The following is a 22476-nucleotide window of genomic DNA, read 5'->3' as shown; positions in this document are numbered from 1 at the left end:
CAGCACTCTGCACCCGGCCGCGCTAGTGCCGCTGAGGATGTAACTAGAGTGCATCCTTGACCCTGGGGGACCCCTGAGTCTACCCCCTGAACCTCAACTCCCACTACCAAATACTTACCTCAAAACCGATGACACTATTTTCCTCCATAGGATAACATTGACTGTTTTTCTGTGAAAAGTTTTTAAGAGTGGAGTTTGAAAACCTAAAAAAATTCCTTAAAATTGTACCGTTTAACAAAAACAATTTTACTTACCTATTTACAGGAAATGTCCCAGAGTAGTATCCAGGTATACTACTCCGAGTTAAAAAAGTAATCCAAAAGTAACGTAACTGTAATCTTACTGAAAATCCCATTCAAAGTATATGTACGGTATTCTGAAAAGCATTGTATTATCAGTAACACTACTGTAATCAAATCAAAGTACATTTCCAATTGCTATCCAAACTGTGTTACAATCTGTATATTCACGGCAAAGTACTTATCACTTACCTGTGCCAGGCTTGCTTGGTTCTAGGAAATAAAATACCTAAAACAATATGTTTTTATACAAAAACAATTGGTCTGAAGTACAGTCTTTGAGTCTGTGAATTAATTTGCTGACTGAGTGTGTACCATTCAAAAATAGATACAATTTTCAATATCACAATTTTCCAATCAAAAATTGGATTTAATGTTTTATTCAGAAGATGAATTTAAGATATAATACAGTTGCTAAGAACAAGTATGCACGTGGTGAAATAAGTGAGCAGCCCGTGAGTAGTAAAGGAAATCAGCCGATTTCCTAACCGCAGGCAAGTGACTTAAAAAGTGACTTTTGGTGTATCTGAAATAAAGATTATTTAAAGTCACAATTGAGAAACATCTCATACTCTGAATAGAAAATTCCAGTGTAACATCAAGAGATTAGAGATGTAGGTCGACGACGTTTCGATCCCCAAGTTGATGGTGGGATCTCTTCAGGACTAACAAGGTAATGGAATGCCTGGGAAAGTGAGCCTGGAGGGTAGATGCTCCAAGCGCTCCTGGATGAGCCTGTGCGGGGGGCACAGTCGTAAAGGAACGAGCGGTGGTTGTTCTGGTATTGGAACAAGGTCAGTATGGATGCTTCCTGGTGCGGCAAAACCGGCAATAAATATCCGCGTGTAAGTTAAACTTCGTACCGGAAGGAATTAGAGGCAGCCCATGATGGCGGATCTGAATGGAGATCGGCTCAGTCTGCACAATCTTCGTTGCGAGGACGATACTCGAATGGAGGTTTCCGGGTCTGCAGCGAGTGACGGACCGGTATTTATTGCCGGTTTTGCCGCACCAGGAAGCATCCATACTGACCTTGTTCCAATACCAGAACAACCACCGCTCGTTCCTTTACGACTGTGCCCCCCGCACAGGCTCATCCAGGAGCGCTTGGAGCATCTACCCTCCAGGCTCACTTTCCCAGGCATTCCATTACCTTGTTAGTCCTGAAGAGATCCCACCATCAACTTGGGGATCGAAACGTCGTCGACCTACATCTCTAATCTCTTGATGTTACACTGGAATTTTCTATTCAGAGTATGAGATGTTTCTCAATTGTGACTTTAAATAATCTTTATTTCAGATACACCAAAAGTCACTTTTTAAGTCACTTGCCTGCGGTTAGGAAATCGGCTGATTTCCTTTACTACTCACGGGCTGCTCACTTATTTCACCACGTGCATACTTGTTCTTAGCAACTGTATTATATCTTAAATTCATCTTCTGAATAAAACATTAAATCCAATTTTTGATTGGAAAATTGTGATATTGAAAATTGTATCTATTTTTGAATGGGACCTTGTTTCTTCTAAATAACCGTGTACCCTTGGTCCCGTCTGATCAATAGGGTTTCCTTGTTTATATTTTTTGACTGAGTGTGTACAACAAATGCTTAACACTGTCCTCTGATACTGCCTTACTGCTCGACCACACTACCGCAAATAGAGAGTGAGGTGCTATCTAACTTTACATCTGCCTACCTTTGGGGTTCCACTGGACTCTGTGCACACTATACCTCACTTTGGTATGGTATATACAGAGTCAGCTTCCTACACTTACCAAAAATAGTTTGACATCCCTAATGCCCTTTGAGGGCATTCAAGAGTTGCAGTCTCTGGCTGATGAGTTCTACTTGAAACCTACATACCTCATACAGATATTGTCAGGATCCAATTAGGGCAGCTTCTTGTAACATTGTTTACAGGGATTAAACCATGAAACATATAACATAGTCTCAGATGGATTTGTTGATTCATTTCAGCTCAGATTCTTCCAGCAGAGCTCCAAACGTGCATCAATGAGGATTGGAAAAACAGGAACTGACACTTGTCGAAGCCATATATATCCTGAGGTCACATCTAGCCTGGATAAGGTCTTGACAGGAGTCACCTGCTGCCTACTGGCAGTGTTATTGAGCTATTGCTGGGGGAGAATATTTCTGGATCCTGTCCGGCGCATGAAGGGTATTCATAAGTATTATTATTATTTTATAGAGCGGGTAATTACCCTAGGGTGTCCTGGCGCTAAGTGAAGGTGTCAAGCTTTGCCTATCAGTACATAAAATCTAAATAGAAAAGAAAGAATTATTCATTATCTATTTGGAATATTGAGTAAAAAAAGTGAGTTTTTAAAGACCTCCGAACTTTTAAGACATAGTTTTCCAACATAGTTTAATCTGTAGTTTGTCCTTTGCCTGTGCTGTAATTTCAGAAAAGTAGTGTCTTTCCAGGCTAGACCTCTGTTACTTGGGTACAATAACCAAATGAACGGAGGTAGAACGAAGAAGCCTATATGGGGTATACCTTTTAAACATTCCAGAAATATAGGTGGTACCTGGTGCTTGATAAAAAAAAAGCCCTGTGGCACATACAGAGGGCCTTAAACCAGTATTTTATTTTTTAGGTCTCTCCTAGCGTTGCAGCGCATGCGTTGCTTGCTGGCGAGAGATATTGTGAGAGAGGGATTTCAGAAGTGGGCTTGAAGCCCCGCCCCTCATTTCCATTGGCTGGCGTCACCGTTTATGCTAAACGGTGGGCTGCCTTTGGAAATGAGCTGTTTGCGTTGCCTCCCTTTCGCCTTTTTGTCCGGCCCATCCGGACTGGATCGCCTGCCTCACGGCTGTCGTGAAGCAATCAAGGAGGCGTGTTACATAAACAAGCCGTGAGATCCAGTCCGGATGGGCCGTCCCAAAAGGAGACAGGGCGCCGTGTTTTTATTTTTGCATCGTGCTTTCAGCTAAACAGCGGCTGCCTTCCCGCAATGGCGAGCGCTTGTTTTTCCTGTCTCCAGCTGTCCTCACTGGAGTAGCTGGGCTCCCTGAGGTTTGTTCCTGTCTCCAGCTGTCCTCACTGGAGTAGCTGGTCTCCCCGTTGTTAGGGCACTGTGTTTCTTTTTGCGCTTGTTTTTTTTTTAAGTGTGGCACGCTATAGTGGCTGTGTGCCGTTCTTTTCATCGGCATACCAGCCAATGGCGCCGCACACCTTTATTTGCAAAATGCACACCTCGCCCCTCTCCAGCGCTTCATTATTTTGTTACAAATGGCGGACGCAGTCTCAGAAGACCCAAAGTGCCCCCGGCAGGGCGACGCCATGCATAGCCGCATCGGCACCCAAAGCGGCAACTTTCACTATAACGAGGCTTTGGCTTGCTTTCCCTGAAGTATCATGAACTTGTGTCAGCACTTCTGTGAGTATACCCTATACCCATTTAGTTGTTGGTCACGACGTTCTGTTTTCCTACATGTAAAACGCTGTCCGATTGCAAGCAGCTCTGACCAAGCCCAGGCAAACATTTGCTAAGCAATTTAGCCCTTTTGTTTCTTTTCACCTCTTGTAAATGACTGCATGAGAAGTGTTGCCTTCGATTCTCTTATTAGACTGATTTGTTCTGTTGCATCACTGAAACCATTAAGAGGTCTAGTTTCCTCTAAGTTAAATAATTTCTGTGTTGCTTAGATGATTCCATTATTTTGCTCCTTGTATCTACCTTCCGATTTTTTTTTTTAACATTGTTTTTATTATTATTAAAGTTAGGGCAGAGCACAATCACAGGAATAGCTATACAAATGCATTCTGTTGGTACATTATCAGACGTCAACGCTCATAACACTGTTACATCATAATAGTGGTCAGATCTCATCTACGGACCCATACCTTCCGATTTTTGATTTCGAATATACATTAACACTTCTCATCAACCATACTTTCTCTAATATCGAAGCGTTATGAGTAACTGTTTCAGGCAGTTCTAGGCACTGACTATATCCCCTCTCCACTTTAACGGATACCATACTAACGAGCATTGGCAAAGCCAATAGGTCTTGCCTCTGGGACCTCTTGGCTTTTTCAGGGATGTTGTGCCGCATGGCTTTAAAGAAAAAAAGCCTACAATTACCAGTTGTCATTTTCTAGGTGTTCACATGCGAATGCCAAAAAAATTACACAAGTGCTTTTTTTTCTCTTTTTGCTTGCTGATCTGAGTTGTATCAAAAGAAAAAGCATTTGCAATGCAATAGGTCTTGCATTTGTTAACATTAGAGCTTTTAGTGTTGAAAATGACAATGTTTTTTACTTTTGCTTTTTTATACCAATGGCAATAGTGCTATGCAAATATAATGAATCCACTGACAAATAAAAAAAAACACACGTTGAAAACATTGTCATTTTCAACACCAACTGCTCTAACTTTAAGAAATGCAAGACCTATTGCATTACAAATGCTTGTTTTAACTGGGAGCCAGTGTAACTTACGCAGATAAGTAGACTCCATTGAATTTCCTAATTACAAATATCAGTCTGGCAGCTGCATTTTGAATTAATCACAGTCTCTGTATAAGACAAGCAGGGAGACCGACATATAGTGCATTACAATAGTCCAGCCTGCTAGCAATCAAAGCTTGAACAAGCAGCTGAACAGCCTAGAGTGTTGAGGAATGAAAGGTAGTTTAGTTTTTAGTTCTTTCATCATTAAAAAGAAAGTAGTCATTCGCATTTTTTATGTGCTGCTCAAATGGCAGTTTGTGGTCAAACAGTATACCCAGATTGCAGGCAGTTATTGCCGGCTTAAGGCATTCCCCTAATGTCTGGGATCACCATAGGGAGGACCATTCTTGAGGGATTGCCAAACACCAGCAACTCGTTTTTTTCTGAGTTTAATCGCAGGGAGCTAGCAGTCATCCAAAAGGCCACCTTCACCAGGCAGCTTTTACATTGGGCTTGAAGTTGGCCAAGATTGCCCTTCATGCGGATGATGATCTGATTATCATCTGTATAGCTGTAAAATTTAAACCCCTGGGAAACAATCAGGCCTGCCAAAGGAGCAACATATATGTTAAAAAGAGTTGGACTCAGGGCAGCTGATTGAAAGACCCCACAAGAAATGTCTTTAAAATCTGGACGGAATGAAGCCATCTGAACAGCCTGCATTCTATTCTTCAGAAAAGATTCAAACCAATGTACAGTGTTATTCTGTAGACCAATGGTGCTTAATCTATCCAGCAGGACATCATGTGAGACCGTATTGAAAGCTGCCAAAAGGTCCAGGAGGATAAGAGCTGACGAGCTCCCTCATCCAAGATCATGCGGATGTCATTAACAGCAGCAGTAAGCACAGTTTCTGTGATGAAAGATGATCTAAAACCAGATTGATAATTATTGAGGGCATTGTTTTCTCAATATGAGAAGATAATTGTTTGTTCACCCAACTCTCCAAAATTTTAGTAAAAAAAAAAAAGAAGGAAATGGGGTGATAGTTTAAAGGAATACAGGGGCTAAAGTTTCCTTTTGTTTTTTAGAAGAGCGTAGATGAGTGCTGTTTTACTGACGGTGGGAACAATCTCGCTTTAAGTGTTGAGGCTAGTTCTTTAAAGATCTTATTTGGGAAAGGATTTAAAGGTGACCAAGAATTTGTGTTTATGTTTTGAAAGCTGTACATCACCATATCACAGTCTATCCCATAAACAGATATCCTATAGAGATAGGATCACCTCTATATGTCATGCAGGAGGTATTGTGCTCCAACCATCGACAATTTAGTGGCTTGCACGTTGCCTGTATAAGTGCGAAACTCGGGACATCAATCTGTATGTCTAAATCTAGCTTCAAATAGTTTGCAGCAGACAGCTTTGGTTATATTGCAAGCAGTAGTATTTACCATCCATTCTACAATTCCAGAACGCCTGATTAATATCCATCTGAGGCGGGATTCTTCACTGAACATTCAAGAAGCAAGATTGATTCATCAACAAAAACCCCAAAACATCAACCAGCTGAGCTTCGACATTTAACCTTATCACTTCAAAGAGCATTTTACCACATATTTCCAGAATGAGGAGCCTACAGTACAGTGCTACACTAAATAAATGGAGCTGCATTCTCTGGCATGTCATGAGGCAGCATGGGTCTGTCTTGTTCACCCTTAACATGCGTAGTCTACTGGGAGTCCATGCTTGTAATATACTAAAAGAGCAATAGTGACCAGCAACATGTTCCTGGTTTAACCTGGAATAGTTACAGAGTTACCTCTTTGCCAAAGCTCTGAACTCACTGCTCATGGATATGTAGTTCCAAGAATCGCTTGCCCTCCAGTATCACAGAATGAAGTTTCCATCACTGCTGCTTAGCAGTTAGCGGCTTGGAGATATAGCTGTGTAACAGTAGATAGCATATTGGGCCAAACAGGAGGTGAGGTAGAGTAAACATATATCAGAAATTCTGAGATTGCACTGAGTACTGGAAGGTCAGAATATCCTGACTGACATTTGCGGCCTCATTTCAACACATACAGCATATGCAGCCTATAAAATGGAAGAAGAAAGTATATTGGCAGTACATAATGGCTTTTTCTGAAGGATATTTCTTTTGCAGTTGTCTCACCTTTCGAATATCCCCAATCGCTACACAGGATCTGGAAAAATTGCAGTAGCTGTACTGCGCTGGTAGGTGGCGTTCGACTCCTTTTTGGCGTTGAGTATTACTTGGGCATGACATCACCAGAATGATATAGCCGTAACCCAGTGCTTTGATATCAGTTACTTTTTTTCTTTCACCTTTCAACACTAGATTCACAGCGACTTTCAGTGGAATATTTTATACAAAATTTGGGATTTTTTCTCAGTGCTTAGCAGGATGTTACAACCTATGAATTCAGGTTTCAAACATTGCCATTCATGAACTGACAAATGTCTATTTAGGACCCTCAAGCAGTTTGTCTGTGGTGCTTTTGGCCTAAGCAGGGTATGAAATTTTGCGATTGGCGTGGCCTCATGTACTCTCAAGCCATAAAGGTAGGTGAAGCTTATTGTGGAAATTGCAGAACTCAGAATCAATTGTGCTTTAGGTCCTGCTGGAAGTCTAGGTTTTCCCCTTCCTTAAAGTAATTGACAGTGAAGAGGAGAAAGCACAAGAGGTAAGACAGGAGAGCAAATTCCACACCAAGACATGCCTTTTCCCACTTCGACCAACGTCGAGCCGCAGTAGATAGAGGTCAGCTCGGCACTGAAGCCAGTTTCGTCCCCAACACCAGCTTATAGGTTAAAATAGATCCAATCCACTGATGGAGATTCTTCAATTGGCTGCATCATTGTTAGAGCATGTGTTCCTCTTTAGAGTGGCTCTGAATATTATGGCAGCATGGGCCAGTCCATCTTTCACTCCAGCAGTGAGCTGTTAAATTGCCTGTCACCATCACCCGGTCCCTGGGAATTCTAGCTTCCTCTCAGGTCACCCATTGCCTAAAAGCCTAGTGGGGTAAACTTCCTCTTGCATGAAACAGTATCCAGAGCCCTTTCCCAGTGCACCTCCTCAACGTAAGTCTTAAAGCATAGAGCCGATGTGGAAGAATGTTTCCAGTATGATGACGTAGACTTTGTAGACACCTAACAGGGCAAAGCTGTCCAGAGGACGATTGTGTGCAGATTGATTGTGCAGTGCATGCTTTAAGATTGACTATGCCCTTGCCAAAAAGTAACCACTGAAAGGTATCAGAGATCATTCCACCAGGGTAGAAGCAACAGCCTTTTCCAGGGCTGCTCTGATCTCAGACATATGCTGGTCCGCAAAGTGGGCTTCTGATTACGTTTACTTACTTATGCCTACTACCCCTCCAGGGGTATAGGCTGTGAACCAGGACTCTCCAGCCATCTCTTTCTTGGGCTTTTATTTCAATATGACTCCAAGTGTAGCTCATCTTTTTGCAGCCCTCCTCGAGGACTTGGCACAACATGTTTCTTGGTGTTCCTCTTTTCCTTTTCCCTTGTGGGTACCAGGTCAGTGCTTGCCTGGTGGTGTTTGAAGCAGGCATGCAGAGGGTGTGTCTTCTCCAGCCCCAGTGTCTTTTCATGATTTCTCCATGAGCAGGGATTTGGGAAGTCTGCTGCTATAGGTCATTGTTGCTGATGCTGTTTGCCTAGCGGATTTGGAGGATTTTCCTCGGACAGGTGTTGTTGACGATCTGGACTTTGTTGGTTGTGGTCACTGTTTACTAAGCACTATTGCTTATATTCAGAAGTCTGAATGGATTGGCATTTCAAAACTGTCTGTGCTGCAAATCTTTCTGGTGTGACCATCTCATTGGGCCAACCACCTGAGAGGGCATTACTGTGGTATTTATTCATTCAAAAAGGTGAGGAATCAGCAGGTAGAAGTACCTACCATAACAATTTAGTTATCTTTGGTAACGATCTTTCTGGTGGACCTATGTATTCCTGCAGATTCTTCCCCAATCCCATCCCCATCCCCGTTCTGAGCAGTGGTGATAGGTACCATGCTAATAAGATTCATAGTTAGATTGGCAGAATGCATAAATATTGGTACAATCCTGCTGTGCTCAGGCCCACTTTTCAGGGCTGGGGAAAGAAATTGATGAGCAACTAACGTCAAGTTGCCGGGTGGGGCTATCTGGCTCTGGTAGTATTGTGTCCAGTGTGGTATCTGATTCCAAAATGGATCTTGTCCCCACTTACTGGTTCTGGGGAGCTTTTGGAATTTTCCAGATCCAGTCTGGCCTGGCAATATTAAAAATTTGAGAACTCTACAGGTAGATAGAGTATCCCCCAGAAAGAATGTTTGTAATGGCAAAGATTACATAATTATATTTGGTTGTCAGGTTTTGGTCCCTGGTGTTCTGCAGCTGAGAGCTTCAGCTGATGACTTACTAGTCAATTAAGATGTTTATGTAACCATTCAAGAAACAGTAGAGAAAAAATCTGAATGTTTGTGATGTTAAAGACTGCAAGTACCATAAATGCAGTAGAATCTCCCTGGGGATAAACACCTGACCACTACAATTGATGTAATGCTTGAGAGCACCAAAATATACTGGGGTCTCATTGAGGACATGTAAATAATATACATTTCTGATGGGTACTTCTAACACAGATTACTCACCTTGTGAATACTCCACCAGGCATTAGACTGGATCCGGAAACTTTTCCGCAGTGCCCTTGCACGCTGGTAGGTGGCATTGTGCGGCTCCATGCCGACCTCGTTTCACCCCAGCAGTGACATGTGCGCTGACATCAGTTTCTTTTTTTCTGCCCCTTCAGACGCGCATCCAGAGCTTCTCCCTGATTTTCGATCCGGGTTTTCATGATATTGTTTCAGGGAAATATAACCCCCTAAATTGACTGGGTCAAACTGCATATGGACTGTCCCAAGCAAATGTCTGTGACCCTCACCAAGTCTTTTTGGGGTGCCTGGGGTCAGACTACGACTGATTGCATGGGGTGTGCCATTTGTGCCAGTGTGGCTATCTCTCACTATGCCACGATGAGGTCCACTGGTTTCTCCGGGGACATCCAGACATCTAATGGCTAGGCCCTTTAATGGATCTCGGCTTTTTGAGGATAAAGCTGACTCAGCCTTGGAGTGCTTTAAAGAGAGCACAGCCACAGTATGTTTCGTGGGCTTGTCTGCTCCCACGAGGCAATTTTACCAGCAATCTCCACCTCCATGTGCCTACGGTAGGGATTTTCCATCTGTCAATGCCAGACTCCTCATCCAGCCCACCTGGCTTTTCAGCCCTTTCATGGCAGATGCTGCGGTCCTAGAGATATTGAGGTCAGCAGGGCCAACGTGTAGCCCAGTACACTCCACCTCCAGCAGGCACAAATGAGTATTCACATGGTGAGGAATCTGCAGTTAGTATATTCACCAGAAAAATCATTACCGAAGGTAAATATATGAATTTGTCTTGTCTGAGCTTGGCTATACCTACTCTTCATTGATTTTAGAAGAATTTGGGACACATTGGAAAAATGCTGGTCATGTCTATGGTAACCCATCCTCTATTTTGTTATCATGTTGTAGCTTTATTATCTTGCATTTCAAAATTTGATGTATCTTATATTAATGTATCAACGTTTTCACTTACTGTTAACTTCAAAACAATTTAAAACCATTCTTTCTTATCTCCTCCAGGCTATAAGAAAACAAGAGTGGACAGCCATTATCCCAAATTCTCAACTGATAGTTATTCCATATCCCCATGATTCCCCTCGAAGGTAAGGCCAACATTTGCTTGCTTGATTTTATTTGATTAATAACAGAGATTTATTTTAGTAACTGAGGGTAAAGGTTTACAGCTTCAGTTGTTGTGGATGCAACACAAAGGAAAAAACAATGATGATAAATATGTCTTACTTTCAGTGTAAGTTTATATTAAATTGCTCTTAAGTAAACCACAAGGATCCCTTCAATCATCTAAATCTTCACCTCTTGACCATCTTGCTCTGAGATAAAAACGAATCTCTCTCTTTCCTCCACGCCACTCAAATTCTTCTTCTTTCCTTTCACTTTAATTTACATGCCTCGGCTTGTAATCACCCCCACACGCTTCTAAAACCTGCCTGTGGGGCATGCAGTGCTGTTTCTATGTAAAAGGATTCGCTGCCTCCTCTCAGTGGCTTTATGTTATATAAACATCCACAGGAAAATAAAGAAAGAAAATGTAACTTCAAAAGACTGTAATGTATGTCTGATAATTGCCACTCATGTTTTCTCAAATCAACTTTGCCAATCTTTTTTTTAGGAGTGCTTATTTTTTATGCACCGAAAATCATTTCTCCTTTTCTCTTTAAGAAATAATTTAACATTTTTAAAGCTTGACGCATTACAAATTCAGGGGTGTATTAAAAGCAAGGATACAGTACAGTAAAAACGGCAAACAAATGGTGATTAGAAATACACATTTTCTAGTCGAATGCAAATGAACCTATTTTCAGTAAATACAATAAGTGCTTACCAAAAGTTATGAAGTTCTCGCATGTTGCTGTTGATAAAGCACATTACATTGTATAAAACAACCATTCATTACTTCGGAGTATGGACTGTCGGAACTTGAGGATTCACATTGCTTCAAAATATGTGGCCATCTCTACTCAAGCAATAGTACCCACTGTCAAAACTATTGCACACGTCTTATAATAAGTGTGATAACCTAAATAAATTCATATTACTAAATCGTTGAATAATATCTTGCACTCAGAAGAGCAAACCAAATACCTTAGCCATGATCTTCACATCAGAGTGCTCAAAGATATGCAACCTTGAATTATGCTAGAAGTACACAACTGATGAATCATGTGTGGGTATTATGCAATCTATTTAGAACCTTTCAGGGGAGCAACCTGTATTAGGCTGCAACATTGATTGAAGGATATTTATAAACTGCGCTAATCCCTGCAAGGCGTCCTGGTGCTTGCATCTTGAAGAGAAGGTCACATACAGTTCCTTTCAGGATTTAGTTTCTTGTGTTCAATCAGCCTTCAATGTGCTTGGTATGTGTTTATTTCCTTAGTCCAAGTTTCCACGAGTATACAGTAATATGTGTATGCGGAAATAGATTTATGAAGAAGAGTTCCTTTATAAACAATGCCTCAGTAAATTGAGTATTACCTGGTTGGCTTCTTACAGTTACTAAGAAACCCCTAACAAACCACAACTTGAAAAAGCTCAATCCTACATTACACACAGTCTGCATTTGATCTTGACCTTACAAAGTAGTAGTTAGTCCATTGAAAGATTGGCCCGTTACTGGAACCCTTAAGCACTCAATCCCTTAAAAAACACATCTGAAAAACCTCAGGCGACCCTAGGTTCTCCAAACTGGAATAAGATACTGCCAGCTCAGATCATTCCTCATCAATAGTAAAGCTTCGGTTAATCCTTGCTAAAGAATCAGGAAAGACTTCTGAAGTTGTTAAAATGCAAAGGATGTTGTATAGCCTTTTAATATAAGTAGTTTGATTCCTGTCTGCTATACATTGTCACATAATCCAATGTATGCCTATTTAGAGCAGACAGCAGGCTAGACAAGCCTCAGCTGACAGGAGTCCAACCTGTCCCTTCATTGATGGACAGGGCTTCTTCTGAGGTACGCTTAATTTCTTATTCAAAATAATCCTTGAAAATATCTCTTGGAAATGCTCCTAACAATTTATGGGGACACAAAAAGGCAAAGCTCTTATTAGGTTGAGCATTCAAGACCTCTTGTATATACTTTAGCATATACTTATATGAGTATGTACTATGTGGGCTCTGGAGATCATCCCTAGGACTTGTCTTCTTCCGCTTAGGAACTTTTTTTTCTCTTCAACTGTCTCTATTTAACTGTCTTGATTGAAAACGACCAGTAGAGGTCAGTAAAATACCAGAATTGCTTCCTGCTGAGGGAATGTCTTTTTTTTATTGTTCTGGCAACTGCCTCTATTTAACTTTCTTGATACAAAACGACCAGCAGAGGTCCGTAAAATACCAGAATTACTTTAGCATTCTCTAGATTCCAGTCCATAGAAATTGTCTTCCACGAGCACCTGTAGACAATAATATTTTTTCAAATCTTATATTTTCAGTGATATGACCACCGAAGGTCCTGATTTTATATTAAAAACAGAGCTTTGGACGATACCATTTCCTGCTGAAAGGCAATATTTCTCTCCATGTGTTCCCATACCTGGCATGTCACGCAGTTTGGTGCTTACTTTTCCTCCATGTTACAGAACAGTAGATGTTTCAGCACCCAGGCTAATGTGCTGCATAGCTAAATACATTAAAGGTCCCAAAGGCAAGACCGATTACATTGCAAATGCTTGTTTTTAGTATGGTAATGTATCAGATCAGTCATATTCCTAAATTAATTCATCTTGCAAGCTGAAAATCTAATTAAAAAAATATATATATTCCTCTTTTGAAGAGTAACTTCCTGTGGATTCATGACAAAAAATACAGGATTTATAAGATAAGGTAAATGATTAAGTGCAATATAACAAATTAAAGGAACACTGAACAAACGTAAAGGGAAACTAAGGCACATAGTATCTGGTCACTCCCCTCCTTCCCCTCTTCAATGCCTCTGGTATTATTTACAAGACAGAACATGGCCCCAGCCCACCCATCCAGGGTCACTGGCCTTCATCCCTTGTAGGTGTGAATTTCAGTCTATGGCATTCTAGCCCTGGTGACTCCCGGTGAGAGTAGCATGCCTCTATACTCAGCCCAGTCCCCCCACAGTTTCACATACGTCTGGGGACACCCCCTGGCTTCATAGACCGTTTTTCCATATTTGTGTAATAGTCCATTCCCCATCTCCTCTCCTTCACCATTGGAGGTCCCTCCTCCCTTCAATTGCATGTAATATTCCATGTAGTCTCTGTCAACCCCAACCAAAGTAATGTGAGCTTGCGCCTGCTGTTATCCAGGTTGGAGTTGACATGCAGTAGGACGAGTTTGGGGTCATGTGATATTGTCCATTCCAGGACCAACTCTAGGCAAGAAGGCACCCATGACCAAAATGGTAATAATGTACAACGGCTCGAGGTCGTGTGTAAGAGGTCACCCACCACCAGCAATGAAGATCGGCTAAGGAGTATATCGCCTTCCTCCTCCATAGTCTTTGTCAGGTAAAATTAGCCCTAAAGAGAAGCTTTAATTGCATCAAGTGCATCCTGGATGATATTGCCTAGTGCCTCAGAGCTTCCCTCACCTTAGTCCAACCCTCATCTGTGAGGGAACCCAGATCTCATTCCCAGGCATGGCAAGGGAATCAAAGGAGCCAGCCATATTAATTATTGTGCAGTAGACCTGCTCCACTTTATGATCTCTATGTTCGTCCATGAGCAGCTCTGCCTCTAATGGGTTAAATTTGTGGAGATCTTCCAGATCCGAAATGTAGGGGGATAGTGCATGCTGGAATTGCAAATAACTGTAGAACTGACTGCGATGCAGCTCAAAATCCTCTTATTGGGTATTGTAGGATTTGAGAACCCTGCCCTCCATTAAGTGGCCTAGCATTGAGATGCCTATGAAATCCCATTTCTTGAGCCACAAGGACACCCACCCAACTCCACAAATTTTATGAGGCTATGCACCTCATATTTGGATGGCCCATCCCCGCTGGCGTGCCTTCCGGCCCCGCGGGTTGGGGAGGCACCCCTACTGGTTCCCCTGCCAGCGGGTCCAACCCCGGCACTAGTCGAACCCTTTGGATCCATGGATGGATCTGAACTGGCGTCAGTTGTACCAACTCGAACTTTCTCAACACCCATTGTCCCATTCTCAACCCTGACTCCGACATGGAGCTAGAGGGGCATCGTCTGCCGGCATCAACTGGAGTCATATCCTCCGGACTAGAGCCTGAGCTCTATTCCTATGGGCCAAGACATGGGGAAGATTGGGAGGGGCCACTGTACTGTGAAGAATAGCAGCTCCTGGATCCCAAAATGTACTGGTGTAAGGGATTGGCAGATGCCAATGGATTGGACATCAATCCAGATACTGGCATGGTCTCTCCTCCTACCATGGCTATGGAGGAGCGAGCTTATTTTGCTATGGTGGTGAAGAGGTCGGTTGAGACCTGGACCTTAGCCTGCCCTAGCTTTTCAGGGGATGACCAAGCTTTGCTTATGGGCATGCCTTTTGATGGCTCCTGTCTCTTTGGAGACAAGGTTGACTCAGCGCAGGAGCACTTCAGGATGTCAGAGCTGCGGGCAGATCCTTGGACCTTTGATGGCTCCCTGGTAATCCCAGTCTGCCTTTCGCTCCTTTTGTGGCCACTGAAGGGGCTTTCAGACGCATCATTACCCCCCCTGTCACCATGGCATGCGGGCACTTTCAGTTCGCTGTGCTCCCTCTTGGCCTTATCAGTGCCCCTTGGGTGTTCTTCAAGGTATGGCAGTGGTTGCAGCTCATCTGCGATGATTAGGGGTACTATTCTTCCCCTATCTCGATAACTGGCTGTTGAAGGCAGGCGTTTCCCACTTTCAGACTATGGCAGACTTCGTGAACTCACTGGGGTTTGCTATTAAGGTGCTGAAGTCACACCTGACTCCCACTCAGATGCTCTCTTCCATCAGAGCTGTTCTGGACACAAGTGCAGTTTCAAACTCATCCTCCCGAACTGCGAGTCCAAGAAATTCAGGCTATGATACCGATGTTTCAGACGCTATCTTAAGTTTCAGTGAGAATAACTCTGAGGTTGCTGGAACTCATGGCCTCCTGCATCCTGCTTATGACTAAGCCCGGGTGGCATACTCTACTCCGCCAGTGGAGTTTTGCCAACTCCGCGTTCCGTTGGGAAGGCGGAGTTCAGGCAAAACTCCGACTCTGCGGTGGAGCAGATTTAGCCCCTGTCCATGGCCCACGCCCCAAAAATAGTTTAAAAAACAAAACACCACTTACCTGCTCGGCCGTCTCCCGGCTGCCCTCCTCCTGGTCGTGGTCTCTCCTCCTCGCCGTCCTCACCGGTCGCAAACCCCTATGTTGTACGTCTTGCAAGGACTGCGCATGTGCTGTCCTCGCAAGACGTACAACTTAGGGCTGGCTACCGACGAGGATGGCAAGGAGAGACCATGGCCAGGAGGAGGGCAGCCCGGCGACGCCAGAGCAGGTAAGCGGTTTTAAAAAAAACTATTTTTAAGTGTGGGAGGGTGGAGCGGAGTGGAGTTCCACAGAGTTTTTTTTAAACTCCGTGGAACTCCACGTAGTGGCACTCCGCCAACTCTGCCCAGGGATACTTATGACACATGCCCGCTGGCATATGTGGGCTCTACAGTGGAACTTAAAGTTCCAGTGGGCACAGCATTAGAGGAATCTCTCTGAAATGTTCCAGATCTTGGAGGGAAATGCAGAAGATCTACAGTGGTGGTTAGCAAACTGCGAATGGATGAGCAGCAGATTCCTCTCACTTCCCCAATTAGATCTAACAGTGGTAACAGATGTGTCACTCCTGGGATGGGGCGACCATCTGGGAGAGGTGGAGATCAGAGACCTCTGCTCTCTGGTGGAATTCGGAATCCACATCGACCTACTGGGGAGGATCATGAACGGCGTCTCCATCCAAAGGTGGCCCAAGGTCTCTTTCAGCAGTTGGGAGAGCCTTGGTTAGATCTGTTTGATTCTGTCAAGAATGTGTAATGTCAGCAGTTTGGCACGATGGAATTTCCAAGGCGGCACTCACTCGGCTACGCTTTTCATCTTGAGGGGAGCTCAGGCCTCCTGTACGCCTTTTCGCTAATACCACTCCTGTCCAGAGTTCTCAGGAAGATCAGGAGCGACCGGGCCTAAGTCATTCTTGTGGCTCCAGACTGAGCTTGGAGAGTCTGGTATCCCGAACGTCTCCAACTGATTATCGATCCTCCGATCAGTCTGCCCCTTCAGGAGGATCTTCTGTCGCAGCAGCAGGGGACGGTCCTCCCCCTGAAGCTGTCAACTCTACGCCTTCTTGCGTGGAGATTGAGTGGCGGCAGTTGACAGCATCCAACCTTCCTCCCAAAGTCTGTAATGTCATTTTGGCAGCCAGGCGTCCCTCTACCAAGACCATGTACGCTTGCCGGTGGCACAAATTTGTAAAAAATTGTACAGACCAATCCATTGATTTTCTTTCTGCTTCCCTTTCTCATATCCTTCTCTTTATTTTGAAACTTGCCCAGCAGCTCTGCTCTGGGCACTCTCAAAGGCTACCTATCCACCCTGTCTGCCTTCTTAAGGCTGCCAGACCAACTGTCTTCATTTAAATCCCCTATTATAAATAGATTTCTTAAGGGGCTTGTACATATGTTTCCACCTGCCCCTTTCATCATGCCTCAGTGGGATCTAAGTTTGGTTCTCACCTGACTGATGTGTGCTCTGTTCGAACCTCTGTGCAACTGCCCCCTCCGGCTGCTTACCATCAAAACAGCCTTTTTAGTGGCCATAATTTCCGCCAGGAGTGTTAGCAAATTGCAGGCTTTGTCATCTAAGCCTCCTTACCTGACCATCTTCCCTGATAAGTTGGTGCTTCGCACTAGGGCCTCTTCCTTACCAAAAGTAACAACTTTCCACTTGGGGCAATCTGTACCTTGCCCACTTGCTATGCTCCTCCACACGCCTCTAAACAAAAGGAGCGACTCCATCGTCCGGACCCAAATAGAGTGTTATCCTTCTATCTTGACTGCTCCAAAGAGTTCTGAGTGGACGACCAACTCTTCTTGGGGTACGTGGGAGTGTATAAGGAGGATCTCTCGATGGGTCGTCCTTTGCATTAAAATCGGCTTCACTCTTGCCAAAAAGCAGCCTCATAAAGGCTTAAGGGCTCATTCTACCAGAGCGAAGGCTGCTAGTTCGGCATTTGTCAGGCAGCAACATGGGCATCAATGCACACATTCACCAAGCACTACAGCCTGGACACTCATGTCCCCAGGTACGGCCTTTTTTGCCGCTCTGTCCTGCTGGACGTCCTTGTCTAAACTAGTCTACAGTCCCTCTTCTGAGGATGGTATTGTTTGGGTATCTATTCTAAGGTAAGGAGCCTGCGGCAAGATGTCTCTATCAGATAGACAAGTTACTTACCTACGGTAACTCCTTATCTGGTAGAAACATAATCTAGCCACAGATTCCTTACCAACCCACCCATACTCCCCGCACTATGGAAAGGTTTTTAGGGTCAGAGCTGTTTGCTTTCAGGGCCCTAGCTGTTCAAAACACACCAATGTCTGCACTTCATGGCTCTGCGCTTCTGGCGTGGACATTTGTTAAAGTAACTGACGTCAGCGAACCAAGGTGGCGCCTATATAGGTGATGCAGAAGTCACAACAGTGGAGACCATGCTGAAAACGTCATGCAGAGATGACCTTCGCCACCTATTGACGCGCAAGGGTATTGCTAAAAAAAAATCTTCTGGATCAAGTCTGACGCCTGGGAAATTCTTAGGTAAGGAACCCGCAGCAAGATTATGTCTATACCAGATAAGGCATTTTTTAAGGTAAGTAACTTGTCCATTCGACCTGCTGGGGATCCCCAATGATGGTAATAGCAAGACAACATCCATCAGATCCCCTGTGACCCGGGGGGGGGTCAATCCTGCTGCTTGCTTTCTCTGTCTCCTGGCTGCGGACCTGGGGCATCTCCCCTCGGCTTCCCGCTGTTGGTCCGACGCAGATAGTTTATTCCACTAGGAGGAGCGTGAGTGATTACTGTTGTGTCTTTAATAACAGGACCCGTCTCGAGAGCTGGGATCTTCCCCCTGTGGGGCCTGCCGTTCCAAACGGTGGGGGAACGGGATGAACAGTGACTCTCTCTTCTGAGTTTTGCCAGGTACAGAGGCATGTAGCAGATGTTTAAGTCCCCCAACTTTCTCTTAACCTCCACAAATGACTTCTGCTGATGCTGGACCATTCTGGTGTAATCTGGGAAGATCATGACTTTATATAACTGGAATAGTAGAGCATCCTGAGAGTGGGTGTAATGCAGGATGGTATTCCTGTGTGAGTAGTTCAGAAAGCCGATGATCACTGGCCTGGCGGGCACTCATGGCTGTGGCTGCTGCACCAAGGTTCTGTGTGCTCTTTCAATGATGAAGCAGGGGGATAAAGAGTCTGCAGGTGTAATAAAGCATAGCCATCAGTCGAGAAACCTCTATGGGGAGGCCCCTTTGCCACTCTCCGGGCAGTCCACGAACCAGGGATTGTTCCGCGGGCTCTCTCCTCTGTGTCTTTTATCCTTCCTGCCAGTTCCTTGGACATCGTTGTTAGTCGTATTATTGTCCTTTTCATTTCCGCCCCAGTGTCCTCCAACCCAGACACCGGAAGCTTCTCTTCTGAGATCCTGTCCACAGCTTGGAAAGGGTCCTGGCACAGTAGCATTATGTTGGCCCCACCACGCCTATTTTGGCCTCCAGTGCATCCTGGGAGGGGTCAATGGCTGCCAAAATTCTGGAGGTATTGTTTGCTGCTCTGCTGGGTTCTAAGCCCCCTTAGGAATTCTCCCCAGAAGATGTCTTGGTCTGGGAGGGGGTAGCGTTGCACCCCATGAATGGGCACATTTATCTAATGTGCTCTGCTTGCTGATGGGGATTTGGTCATTAGCCATGATGTTCGTTATCATGCAGTGTTTCTTCAGTCAGGCACGCCTAGGTTGAACTAACCCGCCTGCCCTCAACCCACCAAGGGGGCCACTGAGATGGCACGAGTGGTCAAAATCTCATGTTTCCACAGCCACAGGCAGGCTCCAACGAGCTGGATCAATAGGGCTCCAAGGCGGCGACAGGAAAGCCAACTCCCTTCCAAGTCCACAGCCTGTCCAGTGGGGCTTCCCACTGGGTTACCCCAGCCCACCCGGCTGGGTGCGGTAGGCTATCCCAGTGGCCAGAGGCCCGGTCCGTCAGACCTCCGCCCGGTCCTTTGTTGCTGAATCAAGGTCAGTCCAAACCCCCCCAAGCTGTCCTGCACTACATGACTTCTCTCACCTGTGGGGACTCTCCCAGGGCCACGTTGGGGCATTTGGAATCCTCCCAGAAGGCTGCAGGCCCGGCCACATTCATGGGCCCCAGTGGCCTCACAGTGGCGTCCAGACTCAAGACACATCACTACTGGTCCCCTAGGAGGCTTTCACTCCGATATTTTAAGGATTTTGGAGGCCCTGGACCAAACATATTATGGGGGCCCCTGTTCGGAACAAATTTGAATTTCCGATCAAGGTTCAGGTATTTCATGCACTCTTTGACCAGGTCACGTGTTTTCAATAATGTAGCACAGCAGCTCACTAATACTGCAAATAATCTCTGTGACACCCTCCCATTTATCATATGTGAGGTCCAGTTTTGATCTAAAAGAATTTTTTAATGGATGTTGAATGACTCATAAACACATTCCTCTGCAAAATGTCTGTAATAGACTCGCACATCACCCACAAAATAAAATTGTAGGAAAACGTATTCAAAGCAATCTGTTTAAGGATTGTTCAAGAAGATCATCAGTGCAAGACTCTGCATAACAGAGCTGGCTCTATCAGGGGAATCCCTGAAAGGCTGGGGCCCTGGGCCAGAGCCCACTTTGCCCATGCCTTAAAACGTCTCTGCTGGCCAGCTTTTACCACCTTAGTCTCTGCTCTTTGTGGCCACTGCCGGGGCCCAGCCACAGCCTTCGGAGCTTCCCAGCGGGTCTCTGCCTCCGCCGCTGCCCCGGAGGCTGCAACGCTCACACCTGATGCTTTAGGCCGTCACTGGGCTATCCACACCACCCCGGACCTCTGGCGACTCCTCTTCGTCTTCTGCCTCAGTGGTATCGTGAACCCCCTGCTTTCACAGCATAAGCAGGGTGGTGTTGACAATTATAGTTATTTATGAAACTGTCCTGGCTGCAGCTCTGCAGACAAAATCTATTTCAAAAATTAAAAGTACACGGAAAACCGAGATACTGTACTCGACAATTATTGTAATGCTGTTTTTGATGTGGAATGAAACTACAGATTCTGATGGAACGATTCTCAAGGTATGCAACGTCACAGATTGTTACATACGTTATGGAAAAACCAATAAAATTTATTTAAAAAAAAAAAAAAATCCAAAGTAAAGAAAAACTATAAACATCACAGTGATCAGGAGTTAACCACAGCAAAGAAATTACGAGAAAAACAGAGGGAATGAAAGAGAGAGTGGGAGAGAGGGTTGGAAGGAAGAGCAAAAGGAAGGATGTAAACATAAGGAAGGAACAGTGGCTGAAAGGATGAATGCAAGGATAAAAGGACTGATGTGTCTGTAATGATGAAAGGCTGGATGAATGGGTGGATAATTGAATAGACGGCTGGATGTAAGGATGCATTGGTGGATTGATAAAAGGAGGGTAAATTGGTGAAGGGATGAAAATGAATGGATGGATGAATGGGTAAAAGTATGGAGGAATGGTTGGAAGTGTGAGTAGAAGGATGGATGCAAGACTCTAATGATGAGCGGGTAAATGGATTGAATGCTGAAAGGATGGATTTATAGGTGGAAATATTGAAAGATGGATGGGTGGATGCATGACAGGCTTAAAAGATGGAGAATAGATGGGCAGAAGGCTGGATTAATGGACCTCATCTAGAGTGGGTAGAGTTTACTCGCTTTGTTCACCTGACGGTGCTCGAGGGATGGATCAAAGTGGGCGGTATTTTAATTTTCTGGCTACTGTTTTGTGACGCCTCCATGCCATGGGTGGAAAGCAGCCTGCAGTCACTGGATGGAAGGCATGTCGCAGGATCTCGAGGTGGGTGGCGTGGAGCTCGCTCAGCCTGTGGCTGCCTTATTCCGCATCAAGCCTACCCCCAAATTGAATTTGATGGTCTGGGTTCACCCAAAACATTATAGGTTGGAGGGCCTGGGGTGAGGAAATTGTACGATGACTTAATGAACAACTATTTCCTTTGCAGAAATCAGTATGTAACATAATCTGGACCTCTGCTTGATGTACATTTAAGGATAGTGAAAATACAGTATAAACAAACGGGTAGTATTGCTATTGGTGTTGTTATTGAAACTGTTGCCATAATTGTTACTATTAAAACTGAAGGTTGTCCTGCCAGAGCAGTGCCCGGGTCTAAATGTTTTAGGGTCCTCCTTTTGCTCCAGGTACGATTTCAATAGTGATCATATGATTTATACTTTTTGGGATGGATCGGCAGCCTGTGAGACCTGTGAGGGTGTCTTTGTGACCATGACAAGAGCTCGATTGGTCTTAACGTCGTTCGTCTCGCTGAACGGCCCTCCCAGTCATTAAAGCATGCTGCAGCTATTAGAGTAATGCCATGGGGACACGCCCTTCCGTTGTACTCCTCGCGCCCTGCCTGATTGCCACGTGTACTGTAATTTGTTGTGATCATGCAGCGCGTGGGCGTCGCCGTCCAACGGTTCTGCTTCTCTCTCCTCTGCAGCTGGAGCGTCAAGCTGTACCTGACCCCGAGTAACATCGTGCTGCTCACCGCCATCGCGCTGATTGGCGTCTGCGTCTTCATCCTGATAATAATTGGCATACTGCACTGGCAAGAAAAGGTAAGTCTGAGGCGTCGAGAGAATTCCTCGACGGGGCACGTGCATTTGTTTCACTGTGGATATGGCTTAAATTCATCATAGAGGTCTGTGGTTTTAGGTTCAGGTTTACTGATTCTGTCAGTCAAATGACGAAGGTCTCACATGGGACATAAAATGGAGCGTTAGCCTGCTTAAAGAGAGCACACTA

At 44.7% G+C, this 22476-nt stretch overlaps 1 protein-coding gene across 1 annotated transcript in view; it reads left to right on the top strand.

Annotated features, from left to right (window-relative positions):
* Positions 1 to 22476, top strand: part of ITFG1 (integrin alpha FG-GAP repeat containing 1) — a 1870060-nt gene that overhangs the window by 1823749 nt on the left and 23835 nt on the right. The window contains exons 16-17 of the mRNA XM_085639265.1: positions 10433 to 10515; positions 22172 to 22289. Coding sequence (XP_085495391.1) covers positions 10433 to 10515; positions 22172 to 22289 — 201 coding nt within the window. The remainder of the gene's footprint in view (positions 1 to 10432; positions 10516 to 22171; positions 22290 to 22476) is intronic.

This window comes from Triturus cristatus, chromosome 12 (genome assembly GCF_964204655.1).
Source record: "Triturus cristatus chromosome 12, aTriCri1.1, whole genome shotgun sequence".
Taxonomy (NCBI): Eukaryota; Metazoa; Chordata; class Amphibia; order Caudata; family Salamandridae; genus Triturus; species Triturus cristatus.
This window is presented reverse-complemented; position numbering and strand designations above follow the sequence as displayed.